General features: G+C 35.0%; 1 protein-coding gene across 1 annotated transcript in view; it reads right to left on the bottom strand.

Annotated features, from left to right (window-relative positions):
• The window catches only part of ZNF385B (zinc finger protein 385B), a 414,552-nt gene that overhangs the window by 37,545 nt on the left and 353,944 nt on the right, over positions 1–23,063 (bottom strand). The window contains exon 6 of the mRNA XM_060151403.1: positions 21,953–22,063. Within this exon, the coding sequence (XP_060007386.1) occupies positions 21,953–22,063 (111 nt within the window). The remainder of the gene's footprint in view (positions 1–21,952; positions 22,064–23,063) is intronic.

The raw sequence follows: 23,063 nt of genomic DNA, 5'->3' as shown, positions 1-23,063 counted from the left end.
AAGTTCCAAGTGAACAAAATTTTGCCTCATTTTCTCAGTGAGTTTTATATTTCAATTATTTGAGTGTGGATTATTAAATTTTAGATTATTCCCAGCAATCTAAGGTTCTGCCTCTGGAAAAACCCTATATTCCCAGTTTATGGCTGAGTAGAATGGGAAATAAAAGAGACAGTTATTTGAGCTTGACTATATCAACTGTCATCTGAACCCCAAATCCTTTCATATGTTGAATTCTCTCCTCCTGTTACCTCCTTTTTTTTTTCAAATTAGACCATAATTAAAAATTATCTCCTTTTAAAATAATCATATATATGTGTCAAGGTAAAGTTCATCCCAGAAAATTAATTTTTCAATTCTATTCATGAATACTGTAAATTATAGAGACTGTATTTTGAAAAAGATTTTTCCCCCATCAACCTAATGGAAGTAGGTTTATGTGAATTTTTTTCAATGTAGATAATGGATAATAAAACGAGTCTTATTTAATGTTATAATTTCTTTAACATCATCACAATTTAGTTAAGAATTCAGCAAAAAAGTATCTTGAGATGCTTACCCTAAGAAAATAAGACTGCTTACTTCTCTATTGCATTTACATTACGGCTCTTACTGTTGTGGCCTCTCCCCTTGCGGAGCACAGGCTCCGAATGCGCAGGCTCAGCGGCCATGGCTCACAGGCGCAGACGCTCCGCGGCATGTGGGATTTTCTCGGACCGGGGCACGAACCCATGTTCGCTGCATCGGCAAGTGGACTCTCAACCACTGCGCCACCAGGGAAGCCCACATTACAGCTTTTGAAAAGTATATTTACTTTGTCTTCTGGGCTGGGGGTCAATATCTGAGTCAATTTAATGATAAGGTGTGCGCAAAATCCTAGTAGGTGCACTAGAGTTTAACTGAGGCAAGATGAATTAAATGAACCCTGGCAAAATATGCCCTCTCTTCCAAACTGTAAGGGGAGCAAATCATGAACTTCACCCAGAATGTACTGATAAACCATATTCTCTAAGTTATTACCCTCAAATGGGAACATTAGTGTTCTGTACACTAACATAATCTTGAATATGTAATAATGGGAACATTTATAAGTTATGAAAATATCTAATTTTCTCAAAGAATTATGCATATGGGACCTAACGTGTTAGAACTTCTAAATCTTAAGAACTTTTATGAAACACATGGATATCATCTTTTATTTTTATAATACATTATAAAACATTAAGGCTTTGTTAATAATTACTTAATATTCTTGAGTCACTTATTTTATGATTTTCCCAAAAGTATTCAAAATTATCCACCTCTCTCAAATTAATTTCAAATTAAACTGGGACATTTTAGTTAATAATTCTCCACTACCTTCAAATATAAAGAAGAGTTTATAGTGATTTCACAGTTACATACCAAGTTCCTAAAGTGTTTGAGAGTGCTGCTATCTTTCAGTGGGGAAGTGGATTGGCATAGTGTGCTTACTAAGAGCGATTTTTTGTTACTCAGTGATAAGTAATGCAATATAATTCAAGTCTCTGCATTAATGCTGTGACTCTACAGCTAACTAATTCAAGTCTTCTGATGGTCTTTTAAATTAGGCTCCCAGGCTTCTACACATTAATTTTTAATCAGTCTAGAAGGTATTACATTTACTTCCATTTCCATATTAAAGAAATTTACATAAATGATACAAAATAAATCTAAAATTAGAATTTGCATTGTGTCTCCTTATATTTGATATATAATATCCTTACTGTAGACAAGAGTGGCAAAGTAACTTTGAAAGAGTTGAAGAATGGCTTTAGTAATGTTTTATATATGTGTAATATATTATTTATTTAGCATTACTCATTTGAAAATCTCTTTTACAAAACAGATTTTTGTAAAACTCCTACCCTAAAGCACTAAACCAATTTTTAAAAACCCAGCAGATATTTTATAATTCAAAATTAAGTGAAATATGTAAATGTGAAGATTAATACCATACCCTTTCAAAACATACAAATATAAGTAAGAGAAAATAATAAAACTGTACCTCTTCAGTAGTCACTTAGCTAACCTGAGTCATGTTAAGGCTATCTTTACATTAAAGTACCAGACTAAACTAGAAGTTTCCATTGCAGATTAGTCTGGTCAACCTTCCTCACATATAAAAAATTGGTCTGGAGGAAAAACTAATACGAAAATGCCCATAATTTTGATTCACCCATAAATACCAAAATATTTCAATATTATCAGTGAATGCTAAGTGGCCTTTCAGTTTCTGATTCCAAGTAGTATTGTTCTAAAAGTTCTACTCACCAATTAGAGTCACAACAAAGGTTGTTCATATATGAAAAGATCAATGTGAACTCTGTCTTACTCATCTTTGAGTCTTCTGAAGCACCTATTATACGGTATAGACTCAATAAAAAGTTTTTAAATTATATATATAGGATAGAGTAAGTAAAATCTTCTAAAAATAGGAATTTAATGCTGGGAGTCCATTCATTCTTCCATTCAACAAATATTTATTGAATACCTATTACGATCCAGGCATCATTCCAAGTGTTGTGGGATGCAGGTCATACATTCTAGTATGGGGACACAAACAATAAAGTACAAATTTATATATATTTTACGGTAGTTAAGTGTTAAGCGATACATTTATGAATATGTTAGGTGGTGCTATAAAAAAATAAGGAAAAGTAAGGAGGATAGACAATGATGGGGTGGGTGTCATGTTAGGTATTAAGAAAAGTTTCTGTTGAGGAGGCATTTGCACTGAGACCTGAATTAAGTGAGGGAGTTAACCAGGTAAATACCTGGGAGAAGAGCCTTTAAGGTCCAGGGAACTGCAAATGGCTATTCTAAGGATTTTGACTTTTATTCTGAGAAGATGGGAAATCCCAGCAGTGTTCTGAACAGAGAAGTAACCTTGTTTGACTTTTGTTTATAAAATGATGGCTCTGCTTACTGTGTGGAGAACAAGCTGTGTGTGTATGGTGGGACAGTTGCCAATGAGGCAAAGTGGGAAAGGAGGCTGTTACAGTCATCCAGGCAAGAGCTGAAAAGAGTTCAAAATAAAAACCCACTGAAGGATCAGAAAGGCTTTAAAAGGCGATTTTCTACTCTAGTATAATCAATAGTTATAATATTTGGAATATCTGCAATTTTTGAACTTGAATCAACTATGATTTCTACAGAATTTCATTTCTGTCCAATTAGCTATTACTTTTGTTTCTTTTATATTTAAATTATATTTATTTTTTATCCAGGTAATATAATCACACAGTTGAAAAGTATAAAACAAAAGAGCGTACATAGTGAAAAGTCTACATCTCAGACTTCGCAACTAGTTCTCGTCACTTTTTGTGTATCCTGCCAGAGATGATTTACATACCTATCAAGCAAATATATATGTATGTGTGTATTTCCCCCTTCTTCCATTTTTAGACAAATGCCTACATACCACATATGTTGTTTTTGTATTTTGCTTTTTCTATTCAGCAACAGATCTTAGAGATTTTTTAAAACGAGTAATTAGAAAGTTTTCTAATTTTAAAATGGGTGTGTATATTCCATTATATGAATGAACCGTAATTTATTTCAACCGTATGTTATTGATGGATATATAGGTTGTTTTTCAAAGTTGTGCTGTCACCCTTGATGCAAAAATAGACATTAGATGATTCAAATGATTATTTTTCTTCTTTTTTACAACGAAAAATGATTTTTAAAGTGCTTTAATTGAATTAAAGCAGACATTTAAAAATATCCTAATTAGTTTCCATGCCCTGATTTGTCATTATGGATATATTATAGTTATATGTTTTCCTAAACATATTTCTGGGAATCAGGCAACAAAATGTGCACACACCCCTGCCTTGGGCTTAATAAAATTGTATGAAAATTTGAGAAAAGAAAGGGCCTTGAGATGGGCCTTCAATAATGGAAAGGATTTCAAAGACAAGAGATATATACTCTTAATAAGGAGAGGACTATAAGAAAGAAGTATTTGGCAAAACCAGTTTTTGTTTAGGGAAATGTGAATAATCCAGTTTGAGTGAAATGTGGGTGTGTGTGGAGTAGGAATGGAAGAAAAGATTAGAAAGACAAGTGTCTTATTATTTAGGCCTTAAATACTAGATAGTGGGAAGACAGTTAACAATACCATACTTAATTAGGTAGGTAATGAGAAGCCATTGAGGGCTTTTGTTCTAGCACACTCCGATCCTGCTAAGACCTACAAAAAGGAAAAAAAAAAGACAGTAGAGTAACTAGAAGGTTCTTACCATAGCAAGTCAAAGAGTAATGGGGTTCTTAAACACACAGATTTCAAATTTCAGGGGGCTCTATAAACCAAAAGCCAGAGCTTTCATAGAAAAGGAGCTATTCCTCCTATTAATCAAGTCTCTAGATATTCTGTTCCTTTTTGCCTTTCCCAGGGTCTATTACTCTTTCTCTTTTTTAACATTTATACTCAACTCCCCCTTTCCAAATCAAATCCTTATCATTGATGTTTAAACAAGCCCTGATCTCCCCAACCCAAAAGAAACCATCCCTCAAGCTACATTCAACCCTAGCTTTTCACCCTTTCAGCTTCCTTTCACAGACTAATATGGTCAATTAATTGTATGCACATCTCCAATTTCTCTTCTCTAATATGGTCCACCTCAATCCACTGAAAGAGACATCACTAAGACACCAATGCCTTAAGTCCTAAAACCAAGAACATCTTTTATTTCTCATCTTGCTTGACCAATCAGGGGTACGTGACCCTGCTGATCTCTCGCTTCTTCCGGAAGGCACTTTTCCAGAGGCTCTTTCCGAGGTTGATGTTCCCCCACCTACATTTCCGAGCCACGTGCAGCCTCATCTTCCCCTGCCCTGTCACTGAATTGTTGACATATTCCAAGGCGCAGTTTTAAGCCTTCTTGTCTTCTCACTCCAAACTTTCCTGTCTACTCTCTGTTCAGTTTCACCCACACAACTTTCCCAGCCACCTCTATACTGATAATTTCCTGGTTTCTACCTCTCTCGTCCAGATCTCTCCCCTGAGCTCCAGACTCATAATATCCACTTGGATATCTCAAAGAACCTTAAACATAAGTTCAAAACCAAACTCCTTGTATCATTTGTCTCTGCCTTGCTGCCAAAATTACCTAGTCTTCCTTCTAGCATTCCCTTTCTGCTAATAGCACCACTCTACCTCTATTGTAAGAGCTACATCTAGGGACCATTCTCATTGTCACATGCTACCTCCACCCTCGCATTCAATCACTAAGTCCTACAGATTTTACCTCCTAGATATTTCTCTAATCAAGACAATTCTTTATATCTCAACCACAACCATCTTGGTCCAGACTGCCATCATCTTTCACCTGGACTGCTGCAACAGGCTCTTTAGCGATCACCCAAAGGCCCCTCCTGCTCAGTTACAATCTGTTCTCCACGTGGCGGCCAAAGTGATATTTAAAAAATGCAAACCTGAACATATCATTCCTCTGCTTAAAATCCTTGACATCTTTTCACTGCTCTTGGTTTAAAATCTAAAATCATCATATTCAAGACCTATATGTCCTACTCCCTACCTATCCCTAGTTTCATTTGGTAGCAGGCTCTTTGTTTTTTCTTGGAGGAACTGAAAGAAAGTGTGGCTGGAGTATAAGTACAGTGCTAGCCTTTTGCACATGCCTAAAATATAATACTATCTCTTTTCTCTTTTCCTAGTTAACTCCTATTCATCCTTCAGAACACAGCTCAAACATTACTTCCTTAAGAAGCCTTCCATGATCCCCCAGACTAGGCCACCTCCTAACTTTTTGGATTCTTTTCTTTATAGCACTTCTCACAATTTAAAAATTATTAAATTTTATAATAACATGATTAATGTTTGTCTTCCCCCGACTAGACAATAATATTCGTTAAGGCTTGTACCTGTAAGGTACTTAGTACACTGCCTGAAACATCTTGACATTTGATAAATACTGATTACATGGATGAATAAATGAATGGAAAAAGATTTTTTATTACTTGACAATAGAATTAAAATAAGGGTAGAGGAAGAAAAAATAATTGGAGTTCCCTCTAGAAGTTTCAGGCCCAAATAACAGGGAAAATGGTAAAATGATTAACCAAAATGCAGTTGTGGTGGGGTGAGGAAATTTTGCAGAGGAAAATGAGAATTCAGTTTGGTTATCTATTTAGGCTGCTCATGAGATACACAGTGGAGAGGTTCAACAAACAATTGAAAACACAACTGATGGCTGAGAAAAGAGGCTGGGGCTGGAGACATCTATTTTGTAACCACATTATGAGATGATAGATGAAAGCCTGGGGATGGATGAGATTCTTGATGAATTAAGAATAGAGAGGAGAAAACCCATTTTGAGGGAAGAATCTTGAGAAACAGCTATATTCAACAGGTAAGAGGAGGAAGAGAAATCAGCAGAGGATACAGAAAAGAGGCCATTAGAAAAGCTGGATATACAGAGTAATAAAACAGAGGTCAAGGGAAGTGAAAACTCCAAAGGAAAAATAATTAAAAATACATACACACAACTATACTTCTTACTGAAGTATAACAACATCTTAAATGCTAAAATACTTTTTTTTGTAATATCAAAACAACCTCATAAAATAACTGGAAAATAATATGAGGTCTTTGTGTCCTGGAAGAATATTTGATAATGTTGCAGAGAAAGCATAATGGTAGCCATGTCTGTGGAAATAAGGGGCCTATGTATAGCTACTACTCCAAGGAAAATTATGAGGAATGCAGAAAAATAGCGAGAACACAGCAACCAGAAAGACTGCAAACACAACATCAGGTTACAAAAACTACTCTGAATTCAATAACAAAAATGGTGACACATAGTTACCATTTATTGTTTGCTGTGTACCAGGCACTGCACTAAGTACATTACAGACAGTATCGCATTTAATCCTCATAAAAGCATATGAGGCAGGTATTATTATTAGTCCAAGTCTACAGAGACTCTGAAAAGTTAAGTAACTGTCTAATACCACACTGCCAGAAATGGAAGACCCTGGATTCCAACCCAAGATTAAAAGATTAGGCTCTTAATTACCGCACCATCGAAGCAAGTCCCAAGCCCAGGGTCCAAACAGCCTTCACCATGGAAGATCCAAAACAGAATAGACTCTCTCCCTTATCCCCTCTGGTAAAAGATAGTCTTCATTTCCTTAGACAGGATGATCTGGAAGTGAAAAAAGGTCTGGGGAGGTGACCTGTAAAGTCATATAAGTTATAGTTTTCATTGTAGAGAATGGATTCAGTGATTCCCAACCAATCCTTGGGTTGCATAAATTAAAGTTAAAAAAAAATCCTCTTTAGGACCATGTATTCAATCAATAAATAAGTGTGCTAGGCACTGGGGGGACAGTAATGCACAAAGTATATTCAGTCCTTGAGCCAACAATTGTGCATGTGTGTGCGTGCGTGCGTGTGTGTGTATTAGAAACATATATTAAATAGTTATATAAATAAGTTATCTTTACAAACTGTGATACACTTCATGGAGGAAAATTATTGGGTGTTATAAAATTTATTCTTGGGAGTGGGGCTAGTTTACACTAGGGAGTCTGGACAAGCTCCTGTGAGGAAGAGACATAAAACGTGAGACCTGCAGGAGGAGTAGAGACTAGACCGAAAGGGAGGGGGGAGAAGTAGCTTAGAAGCTTTATCAAAATAAAAGAAAGCCATTGTGGCTGAAGTCTAGCTAACAATGGAGCGAGTAACAAGAACTGGACTAGAGATGTGCATACTGGTTAGAAACCTGTATTTTGAGGATGGTAAGAGACCAAGAGAGTGAAGATTTTGGTATCAAGAGTGACCATAATCAAATAAGTACCTCCTACTTCCTGCAAATTCCTGACTGACTTCTGCCTATGATGAGAAGCAGTGGACTAAAGCAGGGGTCACCAGTTGGTATGATTTGAGGGGTCTGGCTGCTTGATCCATCTCTGTGGAATGAGCAGATTCCTAACAGACCAATTGCTCAGCTATTGGAAAACCAATTCTTATATACAGTGGGTCACTCACCTGTCTATCAAGATAGCCCCAGGTCAGAACACAAAATGAGTGATTTATGGATCATTCAGTAAGTTGGATCAGTGCAGATAACTAAATTGGATAAGTCATCCCTCAAAACAATGCTTCTTTGGCCTGAAATATAAAACCTAGATACCATGTAAGTTAAAACACTTGACTCAAAAGATTTACTGGGAAAATGCTAGCCAAGTCACAGAAAATCATTTGCTTTAAAAAAAGAGAATGGTATTAGATATTACTAAATGATTATAATTTCAGAAAAACCTCAACAATGTGGACTAATTTGGGTACAGGGCATAATGAAATGGTAAAAAAAAGTTGAAAAAGTTGAACATTTTTGAAGAAATGCTGTTAGTTACCAGAGATTCTTAGGTGATGTGTTAAAATATATAAGAATTATTTTAAATTATATTATCACTTGTATTTTAATCATTGCTCTTAAAGTGCTTACGTAAGCTTGAAAAAATTGGTTCTGTTGGTATTCTAAATCTCTATGCTTCAACCTCCTTCGCAACACTCATTTGCATTATCTTTGAAGAAAGAATTTGGACCAAACAAAAGTACAATTCAGCCCATACCTGAATTATCACAAATCCCTAATTAATATCATCCAAATTAATAAGAATTTACTGCATTTATAAAAATGGAAACTTATGCAAAAGATAATTATTCAATGTCTAGATCTTTAGAAAACTAGCCTGAAGAGAATGCCTTTCAGATATTCAAATTTTGTATTTTTTAATCTACATCTGCACATTTAGTAATTCTATTCTGGCATTTTACAAATATAGGCATCCATCATTTCCTCAACATTTACAGATGTTAATGAATATCCCCTTTTATAACCATCTGTGTAAATGTACAAATTAAATCTTAAAAAGAGATTGTTGGTATTTTTAGTTTAAAAGTGCATATAGGGCATTTTGTTGGCTTACACAATTTAAATTACAAAACTATAATAACCTAAGTACCCCTTTAATGAGTCTTTTCTTTCCCATTCCTCTCAAATGATATAAGAAAATCCCAAAATTCATGACATGAACAAATAAATCATCACATAAAAGGACTCCATAGGTGTCTCTCAAATGATATAGAATGTTATTTCTTTCCAGAGCAAAAACTAGGTCACCTCAAGCTCACAGGTCAGAGATAATGAAAGCTACATTTCAGAGAACATTCAGTGGGCATTATTAAAGATAAAAAGGAAACTATTTGGTGACTACAAGTTTAAGTCAGCATAACATATCTCCATACTAAATGTAACATGTATTTAAAGTAGCACTGGAATTCCTATTAATGGAGTAACAAACGTCTGTGGTATACTGAAGGGGAGGGAGGAGATGTCCACTTCAGTACAGGAAACAAGGGGCTGCACTATGTGTAGATAATTTAAAAACGGTAATAAAACTGACTAAAAATAGGGCTGCTTTTTATTATCATTACAGGTTGGCAATTCTAAGGTTAGAAATAAAATACTCCTCCCTGAAAAAAAATTTGTTGGTCTAAGTTTTAAACAATTGTTGCGATTACAGTGAATTTTAATAATATATATGTAAACTTGAAATTAGCATATCTTTTTACTTATCTTTTAATTAACTACATGGAAGTTAATATAGAGAACTTGCTATATCATCAAACTCCCAATTCACAATGACTCTGCTACAACTACTCATTTTGAAAGTAAGTTCCTAATGGTTAAGAATCGTTTAAGTTCATTTCAGATGCAATCAGTTTGCAAACTCTGTGCCCCTCATATTCTAGCATTTCAATAGTTGATTTGAAATAAAGAATGATAGCACAGCGACTGTAAAGACAAAACAGAACTTGAAATACTTCAATTCTCTCATTTTAGATGACTGATTAGAATTTTTATTTGTGTTTAAACTTTAAGAGTGAGACAGTGCCAACTGTGAGGTGTATTATTCTTGTTTGATAAATATAAATTTTAGCTTATACATGATGGATTTTACTGACTTTGGTTAATAGCTTTGAAATTGAAATTTATGCTTCTTTTTACGTTATTCTTGCTTTAAAACTAAGGAGTGAAGAAGAAAATATCAGTGGTACAATTTAGTAGGTATATAAATTGTATCTTTTATATAATTTTGATTTTATTAAAATTTACTTATTTGTTACTGTAATGTTATTATTCATCACTGTGATAGAATAATATGTAGGTTTACATTTTTTCTCATTTACAAATACATTAATGTAATTAAAAAGGATCAATCCTTTCCTTTTTTGTACTGTAATATTAGGGGTATAGTAATACATTAAGACTTTAATAAAGTCTCTGAATTTCTTTCTTGGCTTTTCTTACTATTCATGTAATTTCATAATTATTTCTGAAAATGACTTTGTCCTATAGAGGGGATGTTAAAAATGATCTGCTCTTGGTGTCAGAAATGTTAGGTATGCCACTGATAAGAGCTGAAATACACTTCTATCGGAAGGAAATACAAATTAATAAAAGTTGAATCATATTCTCAGCCCCCAAAAGTCAGAAACTAAACAGAGTGAAGAATTCTTGGGAGCTCCTGTTCACCAGATCTGTTTCCTGAGTAGTGAATACAACGTTTGTTTTCCATGTGCCCTAGAAGACAGAATTAAAGTGAGGGGGGAAAAAGAACAAGGTTTCTTTTTTCTTTCTTTTTTTTTTTTTAAAAATAAAGATTTAGGTAAGATGAAATACTAAAAATGATTAAATCCTGGAACATGTTACCAAAGGAAGCTGTGGAACATTTCACTCTGAGGGAATGGAAGTTTCAGTCATCTCAACCATCCTCCTAAGTGATCCTGGTTTCAGGTATGCAGACAGACAAAATTTTGCATAATTTTACGCAGTTCATGGACCCCCTGCAGCCTATCCATAGACCACATCCTCAAGAAGCTCTGTTTGTTTCAGCTCTAGCACTTAATAATTCTTTAATTCTCTCGCCATCAAATGCTGACCATCTCTCAAGCCTTTCACAGTTTTACTTCTTTCTTGAACCTCTGTACAAATACAAAGATAATATATGTGGAGAGTATCTAATATAGAGCCTGGCAGAAGAACAGGCATCTGTCAAATGCTAGCTTTCTGCTGATGATAATCCTAGCCCATGTGCTGTCTGCTTTCCTAAATTTATATTACCCTACAGCAGGGCAGTTTAATATAAGTAATAACAGTAATATTGTTCTTCACATCACACAGTTGAGCAATGTTTCTAAGTGTATTAGTTTTTTCCCCCTAGCTAGATAATCAGGTCTGTGAGGGTAAGGAACCTGTCTTATATTTCCTGAATCTTCCTTTCTAGGCAGGAACTATTTTGACACTCTTTTCCTGTCCCTGGCTAAGTTGACAGCTTCTTTACTCCCCTTGAAGAATTCACATTGATCAGCAACACTATTTTTCCAATAAAGTTTCCCAGCTTGAAATCTCAGAAATTGGCTAAAGCAGTACTTCTTCATATGCTGTCCTCTCCCCCATGACAAGCCACGCCTCATAAAGTGCCTTTTGGCCAGTCAGGCCCTCCCGCCCCCCCCCCCGGCAAAAAACCCCAAAATTGATCTTTATGCTGACCGACCATATCTAAAGTTCTCTTTCCTCCGGGGCAAATGCTGTCACTTTATTCAAAAAGCTGCTTGAGAGATGAAAGTAGTTAAAAGTTATCTCTTTTGCAAGATGTTCTAACTATATTAAATCAGCCTCTTGCTTGAAAGCGATGGAGTAGGCACGATTACTTCTTGTTGCATCCCGCTTTTTTGTTTTGTTTTTGTCTTACATAAGTAATACTTTTTTTCTTGTTGTAAAAGTTGTGAAATTATAGCCAATTGCCCACTCAAGCATACAAAATAAAAGATAAGTTATGGGAAACCAAACATGTACTAAATAAAGCCTGAATACAAACTTTAAACCAGGAACTAATCATTCAGGAAACCTACAGGTGTCCAGCCTAGAAATTTTACCTGATTTCTAATTGTATGTTGCATAAATTTTTAGCTGAAGAATCCAAACCACAAGAATTGAGTGAAACATGATCTTATTGTTAAGGATTCCACACCCAGTCTTAACTAGAGAAATCCACACCAAACAAAAAGAACAATACACAAGACTTCAACAGTCCTCCCCAACCCCAAAGTGGGAAGATGACAAAAATCACAACAAAATGACCTGAAAATCCTTTCAGGAATCTTTTAATTTTGTCTAAAAGAGTTACTAACACAGGAATTTTACACAGGAAAAAAAGACCACCCATAATATTTTTAAAAAGGTGTTACTAATATTTGATCAGCAAACCAATATTTAATGGAAATGTACCAAAGCTTGCAGTACTGATCAATAGATGCTTAATGGTTTTCTGTTGAGAACATATTCTGATACGGGAGGGTGGGTTTTGCATTCACATTTACTGTTCTTCACATCACATTAGGCGGGTCATCCTAACTTTGAATATTATTAAACACATATAAATAGCTAAAGTAATATGTCATGTGAGGCATCTATGTGTTTTAAGAAAAGCCCCGAATGATTGAATTATGTGTTGCATAACTTCCCCATTAGTTAAATATAGGATCTGAAGAGTCTTTATAAGTAATAATGCTCACTTTTTAAAAACTTCACTTTTATCCTAATCTTCACTTTCTTTCAGTGATGAATTTAAAATTAGTCCTAAATTATCAAATACCCACTTAAAATAAGGTAGTTCTGAGAAAGGCTGTGACATTCTGGTAATGTTATAGTGCTAATTTAAGGCAATTTTTAAAAAATTTAATAAGGAACTACTATATGCTTCAAAAAGGCAGACTAAATTTTTTAAAGAGCTTTCTTAAACAGCAGCTATTGAAGCCAACTTTTAGCTCGGTATGTTCCTTTTCCCTGTAACCACACTATATTTCTGTCATGTTGAAGCAGAAAATGTTCATCATTTTGTCAGCTCTGCCTGCAAAGCAGAGAATTACCTTCCCAAGCTCCTGAGATTTATGCTTTTAATTACCTGCTATCTGCTTCACTACCCTCCATACCTAATAATCAATAGAAATAGTCTTATTTATGGGAAAAATGTAAAATGTTTGACAAAAGCAGACTATCATTTTCTAGATTTCCATTTAATGCTATCGATTCTTTGTATCATCAGTACCTTTTTGCTTAACAGAATCAGTTGGTTTTTCAAACTCACAAAATTATTCATTTATCTAATAATTTGTACTGCTTAGCAGCAGATGTAAACTTTACAGCTAGCTTTCACTTCCCAACCCAGCAATGAGAGTATTATCGCAGTGGTATTTCTTTATTTAATGATCAGCTGCAGAATTCAGTTTGAGTATAACTTTCTCCAAATCCCTTCATCATAAACTCACTTTTTAGTGAGGACCAATTTCCATGGCTTAGTTCATTTCTAAATGAGAGGCCAATATTAGCATAGGTGAAACTTAGCAGGCTAGGTACCAGTATTCTTAAAACTCTGCGTCTCACATTTTATCAGTATCAATTCTTAAAAAAAAAAACCCAACAAATTACACATATATACTTATATGTAACTGTGTGTACACAATTTATATACAACTATATAAATATAAATATAGTATAAATTAATAGACTAAAGGAGCTGCTATCTACCTCAAGGGTTTCAAGAGAAATACAGTAGGTGTGCATGGGTAGCAGGCAGTGATTGTATATGTATATGTGAGAGGAGGGAAGAATTAAGTTGATCTGTAGACCTCACATGTGTAGATATTTGTTGGACACATCTGAGAGTGGTGATGTAAGGAGGGACAAATATTAGAAGATGACTGTTCAAGGTTTTTCTTGACATGTCAGTTATCAAAGGTGATGTCTGAAAATTCAGGAAATAAAGTATAAATTTTTGTAAACATTATGTTGGTTAGAGTTTCAAATACTATGTTCAATATACTTTTTTTTAAAAATTACCTTCTAGGGGCTTTTCAAGGGAAAAGTGCCTCAGAATTCAAAGCAATGAATCCAGTTATTAACCTAAAAAAGCTTAATAAAGACACTATGTCCATGAGAGAAAGGAAAAATAGTGTATTTGTTGTACTTTTGTGCCCGAGAAAGAGGAAGAAGGGGAAAACAGAAGAGCTAGAGGAGAGGGAGAAGGGAAGAGAAGATAGAGAACACAGGAAGGAAGAACATGATGGCTTAGTAGAAGAGAACACGTTTTGATAGGGAAAGAAAAACACTGATAACTGGTGAACAGAATTTCTAGAGTTAAAACCAGCGCTAGGCAGCCAATAGCAAAATGCAGAGTCCCCTAGAAGAGTGTGATGGGGTGATAAACAAAAAGCTTGATCCTTCAGAAAACGCAAGCAGGTAACTTGCAGCTGAGTGCCTCTTCCGCTTTTGCTGCAAGACAGATCTTCCAAGAAGGCGTCTAAGGGGTTCCTACTTCCCCGCCGCTTTGACCTTCCAGGGAAGGAACCGCAGCTGCGGTAGGGACTTGCTGCCTCATGGCAGCTGGAGGAGAGGTGCAGTTAGGCCTGGGGGCCAAAGGATACGGAGGGTCAGCCCAGAGCCCACGGAAAGGGCATTTATGTGGGACCCAAACTTGTGGCTTTCTCCCTAACCTCATGACTGCTGAGATCCCTGCTGGATGACAGAGAATGCCAGGGCTCCAGCAGAAACAACACTAACGCCTCTTGAGTGGCAGATGGCGGGTGGAGACAGTTTGTTTATGCAAGACAGAGAATTTGTACTGTATTATGTAAACTGCTAAGGAAATCAGGATGTGGGCATAAGATTAAAACTACACAAAAAGAGATATGGGCAGAAAGGTCCAGGAGAGCATATGAAATAACCTTCTCCAAATGAAAACTGCTAAGATGCCAAAGATGCCAAATGCAGAAGGAAGTGGCATTGTGGATGTATCAATTACACACTAATTGCAGTCATATGGGAATTGAGGGTGATTGTTGCATGACTACACTTTCTGAAATCTCAGAGAGATTTACAGGAAAGAATAGGAGAGTCAGGTCACCTACAGAAATGTTCACACAAATAACTGGTCGCCCTGTCATTTTAACTTCTAAGCAAATCCTTAATTTCCTGTCCATTTGTACTTAATAAGTCTTACGTAAATCAATGAAATGGCATGAGGTCATCTCCTTATGTCTTGAGACATGAGGCAATAGAACACAGCAAAAAGAACAGTGGTCTAGAATGAGAGATAGAGATATTGGATGACCAAAACCCCAAAGAAACACAAAAACAACATAACAAAATTAAAAACTTAGAGGAACCACAAAGTAAAATTAAAAAAAAATTGAACTATAAATGATTTGATTTATAATGCTATTCAAAAAGTAATAGTGTAAATTCAAAAAATCAAATGAGTTAGCTCCAAATTAGGGGTCAGCGATTAGGGACCCTGCATCTCATGCTGAATCAATTGTGTTATTAATGCTGAGTATCAAAATTTCAGGGTCAGTTCCTGAATTAGAGTATATAAAACTTCATTAAAAAGATCATTATGCTCTCATTTCGATTTGCCCATGACGCATAAAGGATCCAGTCATATGTGAAAGGTATTTATGATTAACTCTGTTCTGAGATAGCAACAATAAAAGAAGATCATCTCTATTTTTAAACATTTAAGAGTACTAACTTGCCCTGATTTTGTGTAAAAATCTGTTTAAGGATCAGTTTCCTTTATCCTTCTGCCACTGTTCTCTAAGAAATTGAGATTAATACAAAAATTAGAAATTATTTGGGATCTGCCAACTTTCAACCTAGCCAAAAAGAGAAACATCAGCCTCAAAAATATTTTAAAAGCTTGTGTTAAAAGTTCTAGTTTCTAGTCTTTTCGTATGAAAACCGAAAGTCCAATAATCTTGAGAGTCTTCTTTAAAACTAACTATGAAACAGTATAGAAGACCTATTTCTCTGGCAAGGCTTAACTCTAGAAACATATTATTTCCCAGCTAAAGGGAAAGATTCGGATTTAAGCTTAACAATTTATAGCCATGCTAGAGTTGCAGTGCACTCGTTCACTGGAGAAGAAGGGAGCATTCAGGCCCAGGATAATTTCATTCAGTGCTCAGCTTAAACCATGTTAGAAAAAAAAAGGTTGCCAAGAAGAAACTAGGGACACGGGTGCTGCACACATTTGTGCAAATGTCTGGGGCTCAGTTGGAAAGACACATTATTCCTGGACTGCAATGCTTGGCCCCTGGCAAAGTTAATGGCGTCAATTTGCAAAGATTCACTTGGGAAATGTTTGTGATTAATGCTTGCTCATTTGCATAACGCTGTATCGTGTAAATAAAGCTGTAGCCTTTTGCTTTCCCACAGTGGAGTTCTACTGAGATGATAAAAGCTGGACAAAGGGGGCTACTGGACACTTAAACTAGGTCACATTGAATTTTAATGCATGAAGTCTGCCCTGGTACAGTTTATATGGGTAATGGAGAATGTCAGAATGTAGTCTGTTTACTGAGCAAATCTGCCTCCCAGATTTTTCAATAAACATATTTTCTACACTGAAGAGTGAAGCCAATTCAGTCTCAGGCTGATTTAGAAATGTTATTGAAGAAAATAAGGATGAGCATCTTCTTAATTCTTACATTAAAACGTAAAATAGGGTAATTATAAAATAATAAACTCTCCCCCAAATAAAGAATGCTCAGTTTCAGAGCTCAGTTATGCAGATTACAGCACCATTACTAAACACTGAGAACATGTACATGTCACACTTGTGGATCTGCCATCCAGACTTTGTGGCTTTACTGCCCAGAGTCTAAGCATGACTCAGAAATTTAATTTCTTTCTCCATTATCAACATAGCTTTTGAGTGGTGACCAGGAAGCCAGTGGTCACGTGCTCATGTGTGTACATCTGTCCATGCCCCTGTTAGTAAACACAAAGAAAATTAGTGACATCGAATAAAGCTCAATTCAAAGGTGAACCTGCTCCTAGAGCAATTCTGGGGTGTAGAAAGAAGACTGGACCTCTCCCCAGAAGACTGACAAAAATAAAAAATAAAACTCGTAGTCATTCTTTCTGAGTCTTACTTATTCCACCTGTAAGATGGAAGTGTTTATATCCTGTCCTTCTAAAGAAATACCATGGAAATGATTTTCAGTCATAGAGCTGGTATGGTCCTCCCAAAGATCATGTAGTCCATTTTAGGTTACATTACAGAAGAGGAAACTGAGGCCCACAGTAGTGAAGTGGTTTATCAAAGTTCAAAATTAGGATTTAAATCACATTCAAGGACTCTTAATCCAGTGTTTTACACTGTGCAGCCTTTCTATGTATGGAGTAATGAAATACAGAGCAGAAGACCTGGAATACGTTCTGAGAGGACCTAATAAGGTTAATCCTTGCGTGCTTTCATTCACACTGTTTACTAGTAAAAGTTGCTGCAAGACTCTGGAGTCTGGTATGTATAGGGCTTGGCATAAAATAGGAGCACAATAAATGCTAAGAAAATGAGTAAAGTTGTAAGGCAACATAGTATCATTGGAGAGTTGTGGATTTAGAGTCAAGAGGCTCAAATTTATGTCCTATATCTGTATCTATTGGCTATGAGAATCTATGTTAACTCCAAAGATAAGAAACAACCTAAGTGTCCACCAATAAGGGACTAGTTAAGTAAACTATGGGACATCTACACATAGACTACTGTATTAGTTTTCTATTGCTGTACTAGCAAATTACCATAAACTCAGTGGCTTAAAAACAACACACAGTTATTATCTTACAGTTCTGGAATTTGGAAGTCCAACATGGGTTTCATTGGGCTGAAACCAAGGTGTCAGCAGGACTGCATTCTATTTTGGAGGCTCTAGGGGAAAATCAATTTCCTTGACTTTTCAACTTCTAGAAGCTTTCCACATTCCTTGCCATGTGGCCCCTTCTTACACCTTCAAACCAACAATGACCAGTCTAGTTGTTCTTATATTATATCACTCTAACTTCCGCTTTTGCCTCCCTCTTCTATTTTTAAGGGCCTTTGGGCCTGCAGGGAAATCCCAGATAATCTATTTTAAAGTCAGCTGATTAGTGCCCTTAATTCCATTTACTACCTTAATTCCCCTTTGCCATACAAGGTAATATAGTAAAAGAGTCCAGAGATTAGGATGTGAACATCTTTGCCTACCACATCTATAAAAAAACAGTGAGGGAGCTTGCTATGTTCTGATAGGGAAAATTCTCTAGGATATATTGTTATGTAAAAACAGTGCAGGGCAAAAAAAAGTGTGAATAGTATGCTACTTTGTATGTAGAAAAGGGAGGAGATTGAGTACATATTCAATCTCAATCTGCATAAACAAACCCAGGAAAGATAGGCAAGAAATATTAAAGTGGTTACAAGATAGACAGGGAAAGGCATGGAGGGTGGGAGGATGGGGAATAGGATGGAACAAGATTTTTCAATGTACCTTTTAAAATTAATTTGCTTTTTGGACCACATAAATATATGTTTTTTTATTTTTTTTCGGTACGCGGGCCTCTCACTGCTGCGGCCTCTCCTGTTGCGGAGCACAGGCTCCGGACGCGCAGGCTCAGCGGCCATGGCTCACGGGCCCAGCTGCTCCACAGCATGTGGGATCCTCCTGGACGGGGGCACGAACCCGTGTCCCCTGCATCGGCAGGTGGACTCTCGACCACTGCGCCACCAGGGAAGCCCCAATATATGTTTTTTTAATTCAAGGGATTCATAATTGCCTCAAAGTCCTTATTATTCACTTGATGGTCAAAACATTTTGCTTTGCAGAGCCTGTCTATCATAAACCTCGTTACTTTTCTCTTCTTTAACTCTAACAGGCAGATCCTTATTTGTCAGTGGCTTTGTATTAAGCTGTTCTCTAACATGACATTCATAGACTTCATGAAAGTCTGCATCTTTTGCAAGATTTTTGCCATTTTACTTTGCGATCTCTTTGCATTGTATTATGAGATGTTTTCAGCATCAGGTATTGCTGCAGTGGGAATGCTAGAACCAACTATGGAGCATGTCTTCTGGTGGGTATTCATTTTGTAAGTGGCCAGTTAAGCAGCGAGCATTTTCATTTTATATTTGTAAAGTTACAGAGACGTTAATTTCCCTATGTGACTGTATAAATTTGGATAATAAGTGGGCAAAATTTTTAAATATACTTGGATCTATTTCAGTATTTATTATTCTGTTTTTTCTTTAAAAATTCCTTTAATTATTATACCTTAAATCTAGTAGTAATATTATAGTTTAATATATCTAGTAGGTATGTCTCTATGATTAATTAGTCTTCAATTTACAAAATATTTCACGATTCGTATCACATTGCATTTTTTTCTAGTCAGGTTTACTGAGGTATACTTTACATACAGTAAAATTCCTTTTTAGGTATTGAGTTCTATGAGTTTTGAAAAACAAAAACAGTTGTGTAACTACCACAACAATGAAGATTTCAAATATTTACATCACCCAAAAAAGTTCCCTCATGCCCCTTGATGATGACCCAACCCCACCCTCAGACCCTGCTAATTATGGGTCTGATTTCTGTCCCCACAGTATTGTGTTTGGCAAAAGTTTTATAAGTGTAACCATACAGTGTATAGTCTTTGTGTCCAACTTATTTCATTTAGCATACTGCCTTTGAGATTCATCCATGTTGTGGGATGTACTGGTATATCATTTCTTTTATTGCTGAGTAGTATTCCATTGTATGGCTATACCACAGTTTGTTTATCCATTCATCAGTTGATAGACATTAGGATCAATTTCAGTTTGGGGCAATTATGAATAAAGCTACTATACAAGACACATGCATATGAACATATGTTTTCATTTCTCTTGGATAAATACCTAGAAGTTGGATTGCTGGGTTGTATGGGAAACGTATCTATAACATTATAAAATTTCTTATAAATAGCTACCAAACTGTTTTCTAAAGGACCTGCACCATTTTGTATTTCCAACAACAATGAGTGAGAATTCCAGTTGCTCCTCATCCTTGCCACTTGGTAATATCAATTTATTTAATTTTCATCATTTTAATAGGTATAGTAGTGTCTGATTGTGGTTTGCATTTCCTTAATGGCTAATGATGTTGAGCATTGTTTTACATATTTATCTGTCATTCATATTTCTTCTCTGGTAAAGTGCTTATTCAGATCTTTTGCCCATTTATTATTTATTATTGAGTTGTAAGTTATTTAAATATTCTGCATACAAGGCATGTGTTTTACAAATATTTTCTCCCAGTCTGTAGCTTTTCTTTTCAATTTCTTAACAGTATGATAGTGTCATTTGAAGAGTAGTTTTTAATTTTGATGAAGTCTAATATATAAGCATTTTTATAATCATATTTTTGTTTCTTAAAAAACCTTTGCCTAACTCGAGGTCACATAAATTTTCTCCTATGTTTTCTTCTAGAAGTTTTATAGTTTTAAGTTTATAGTTATATATATATATATATATATATATATATATATATATATGATCTATTTGAAATAATTTTTATATTTTGTGTGAAGTACCAGTCAAGGTTCTTTTTTTAAATTTACAAGTGGATATCCAATTGCACTATTTGTTGCAAAGATTAGCCTTTCTCCATTGAACCGTCTTTGCAAGTTTATTGAAGATCAACTGACCATATAGGTGCAGGTCTATTCTATTCTATTGATTAATATGTCTACTGTTCTTTCACCAGTATTGCAGTCTTGATTACTATAGGTTTTATAGTAAGTATTAAAATCAAGAAGCATAAGTTCTCAAACTTTGTTCTTTCCTAAAAAACATTTTGGCTATTATAGGGCTTTTCTTTTCTATGTATATTTAAGAAATAGCTTGGCATTTTCCACAAAAAAGCCTTCTAGGATTTTTATCTGGGTTGTGCTGGGTCTATAGATCAATCTGGGGAGAAATGACATCTTAACAATAATGAGACTTTGAATGAATTGGTACTACATATTTCTCAATTTATTTAGGAACATTTTAATTCTTGAATAAGGAATTTGAGAAAGATTTTATCAGGTGCCAAAAAAAGTCATTGGATTTTTGGTTGAAATTGCATTAAATATACTTTTATAAATCATGAAAAGCATATCTCCTCTTTTCCAATGACTATAATTTTCATTATGCTTCCTGTGTAGAATTATCAAAATATCATTTAATGGATATTCAAAGAAAGATATTTATTATTTTAGTATTTCCAAAACTCATGAATCGTATAATATACTCTTGGCAAAATGATTTCTACTGTGAAGTAACTTGGGAAATATCACATACAATATGCAGCCGCCAGATTCAGATTTGCATTGCTCATTGGCTTTACTTGGTCATTGGGTATTATAAATATTCTAATATTATTTATTTTGGTTTTATGTTATTTTATTCTACATTTTAAAATCGACTTTCATAAAATATTGATTTGTACCCTTTTCTTGTTATCATTTTTCTTAACAGGATGGTTATGCTTGCCAGATAAAATAATTTACAAAGCTTTCCCTGTATTTCCATAGTCTGGGAAAATATAAATTGTATAATAAATTATTCTCTCAGGTATTTAATATGATTTGGCACACACACATATAACGTGACACTTGTTATCAAGAGTAATAACAATGGTTTTCTTCAACGTTCATTGCATTTTTTTCATATTTTCATTGCATTTTAAACTTCTAAAAATATTTTCTGCTATTCAAGTATTTTTGAAAAGTAAATATAACTGGTGGGATTAAGTGTAAAATGGTATAGGTGAGACTGATTACATAGAGAAATCCTTGATTTTTGACATTAGCCACTCTGTTGTTCAAGTTTCTAATGTTGAATCCAAATCCCTTGAAAATCTAGCACACTGAAATAAGTGGGCCATCAATTGGAGGGGCTGCTAGAGAGTATGTAAATATGAAGAGATGTACATATTCAGAACAATCAGACTTAGAGCTTGACAGACTACAGAGCGCAATGAAAAGGTGATACTCACATCCGAGTTAAAGCGAAGCTGACAGACATTACAAGAAATAACTTGTTTCTTCTTTGGGGGAATGGACACTCCAAATGTGTGGTTAATGACTGCTTTTTGCACAGGATCCATCTAAAGAGCAAATGATAAAATAGTCAATTTATAACTTCAAAGGACAGATAATAGTGTGCGCAAGTAAAAGTAACTATTATTCCTTAACGTTTTAACTTTTACTTCCCAAACAAGGATAATAAAGACTCTCATTCGATAGTAATGTACTTATTTCCAGGAATTAAAAATAGAAACACAAAAATTGGTTTGAAATCGTAACACAAAAAAATCACAGGAGAATCACAACATTTCAAGAAATCTTATATCTATATAAGAAACCTTGAAAAACCTTAAAAGAATCATAGAACAAGAAAACTTAAGATCTAAAGATCAGGGTTAAAATTAACTTGTTAATGTTTTCCCTATGTGAGGTAATAATACTTAAGATGGTCTGAAATGATTTCAATGACGACTGTTACAGATGTATTTAAGTTTCTTAGTTTTTTATTTGTGGCAAAGTCATAAATGACAGGCTTTATCACAGCACAGAAAATGTTGACCTTTACTTTAAAATAATTTATTATTGTTCATGTACTCTAGATATTCATTCTACTGGAAATGCATGTCACTCAAATGCCTATAACAGATTGGTTAATATGCAACCCCTGCTTAAATATTGATCAAGTAAAGTTTTGACTTATAACCTGTGACTTTCTCTCTTTGGTTTGCATTTACCATAAACAGTCAGAGAAATATACAGTGATACCATAGAAAAAGTATGCCACAAAGCCATGAAAGTATTTGGAAAATGAAAGAACACTATCTGCAGAGCCTATAAAAAGAGAGACACAGCAGTGATTCTCTTGTGTACTCCAGATAATAATCTCCAGCATTAATGTCAGACAACTGGCAGTTCAAAAAACAATGACGAACAAAGCATAACTTATAAACAGATGTAACATGAACAAGGACAGATCCATTGACACCATTGTCTAGGAAATCTCCAGAGGTTAGAATTTAGGACGGGATTAGTTGATGATATTTGGTAGAGAGGGGAAATGAATACTATCCCTGATGAGGC

The sequence above is a fragment of the Lagenorhynchus albirostris genome, chromosome 6, assembly GCF_949774975.1.
Source record: "Lagenorhynchus albirostris chromosome 6, mLagAlb1.1, whole genome shotgun sequence".
Classification (NCBI taxonomy): domain Eukaryota; kingdom Metazoa; phylum Chordata; class Mammalia; order Artiodactyla; family Delphinidae; genus Lagenorhynchus; species Lagenorhynchus albirostris.
Note: the sequence above shows the minus strand (reverse complement) of the source record. Positions and strands in the feature narration are given on the sequence as shown.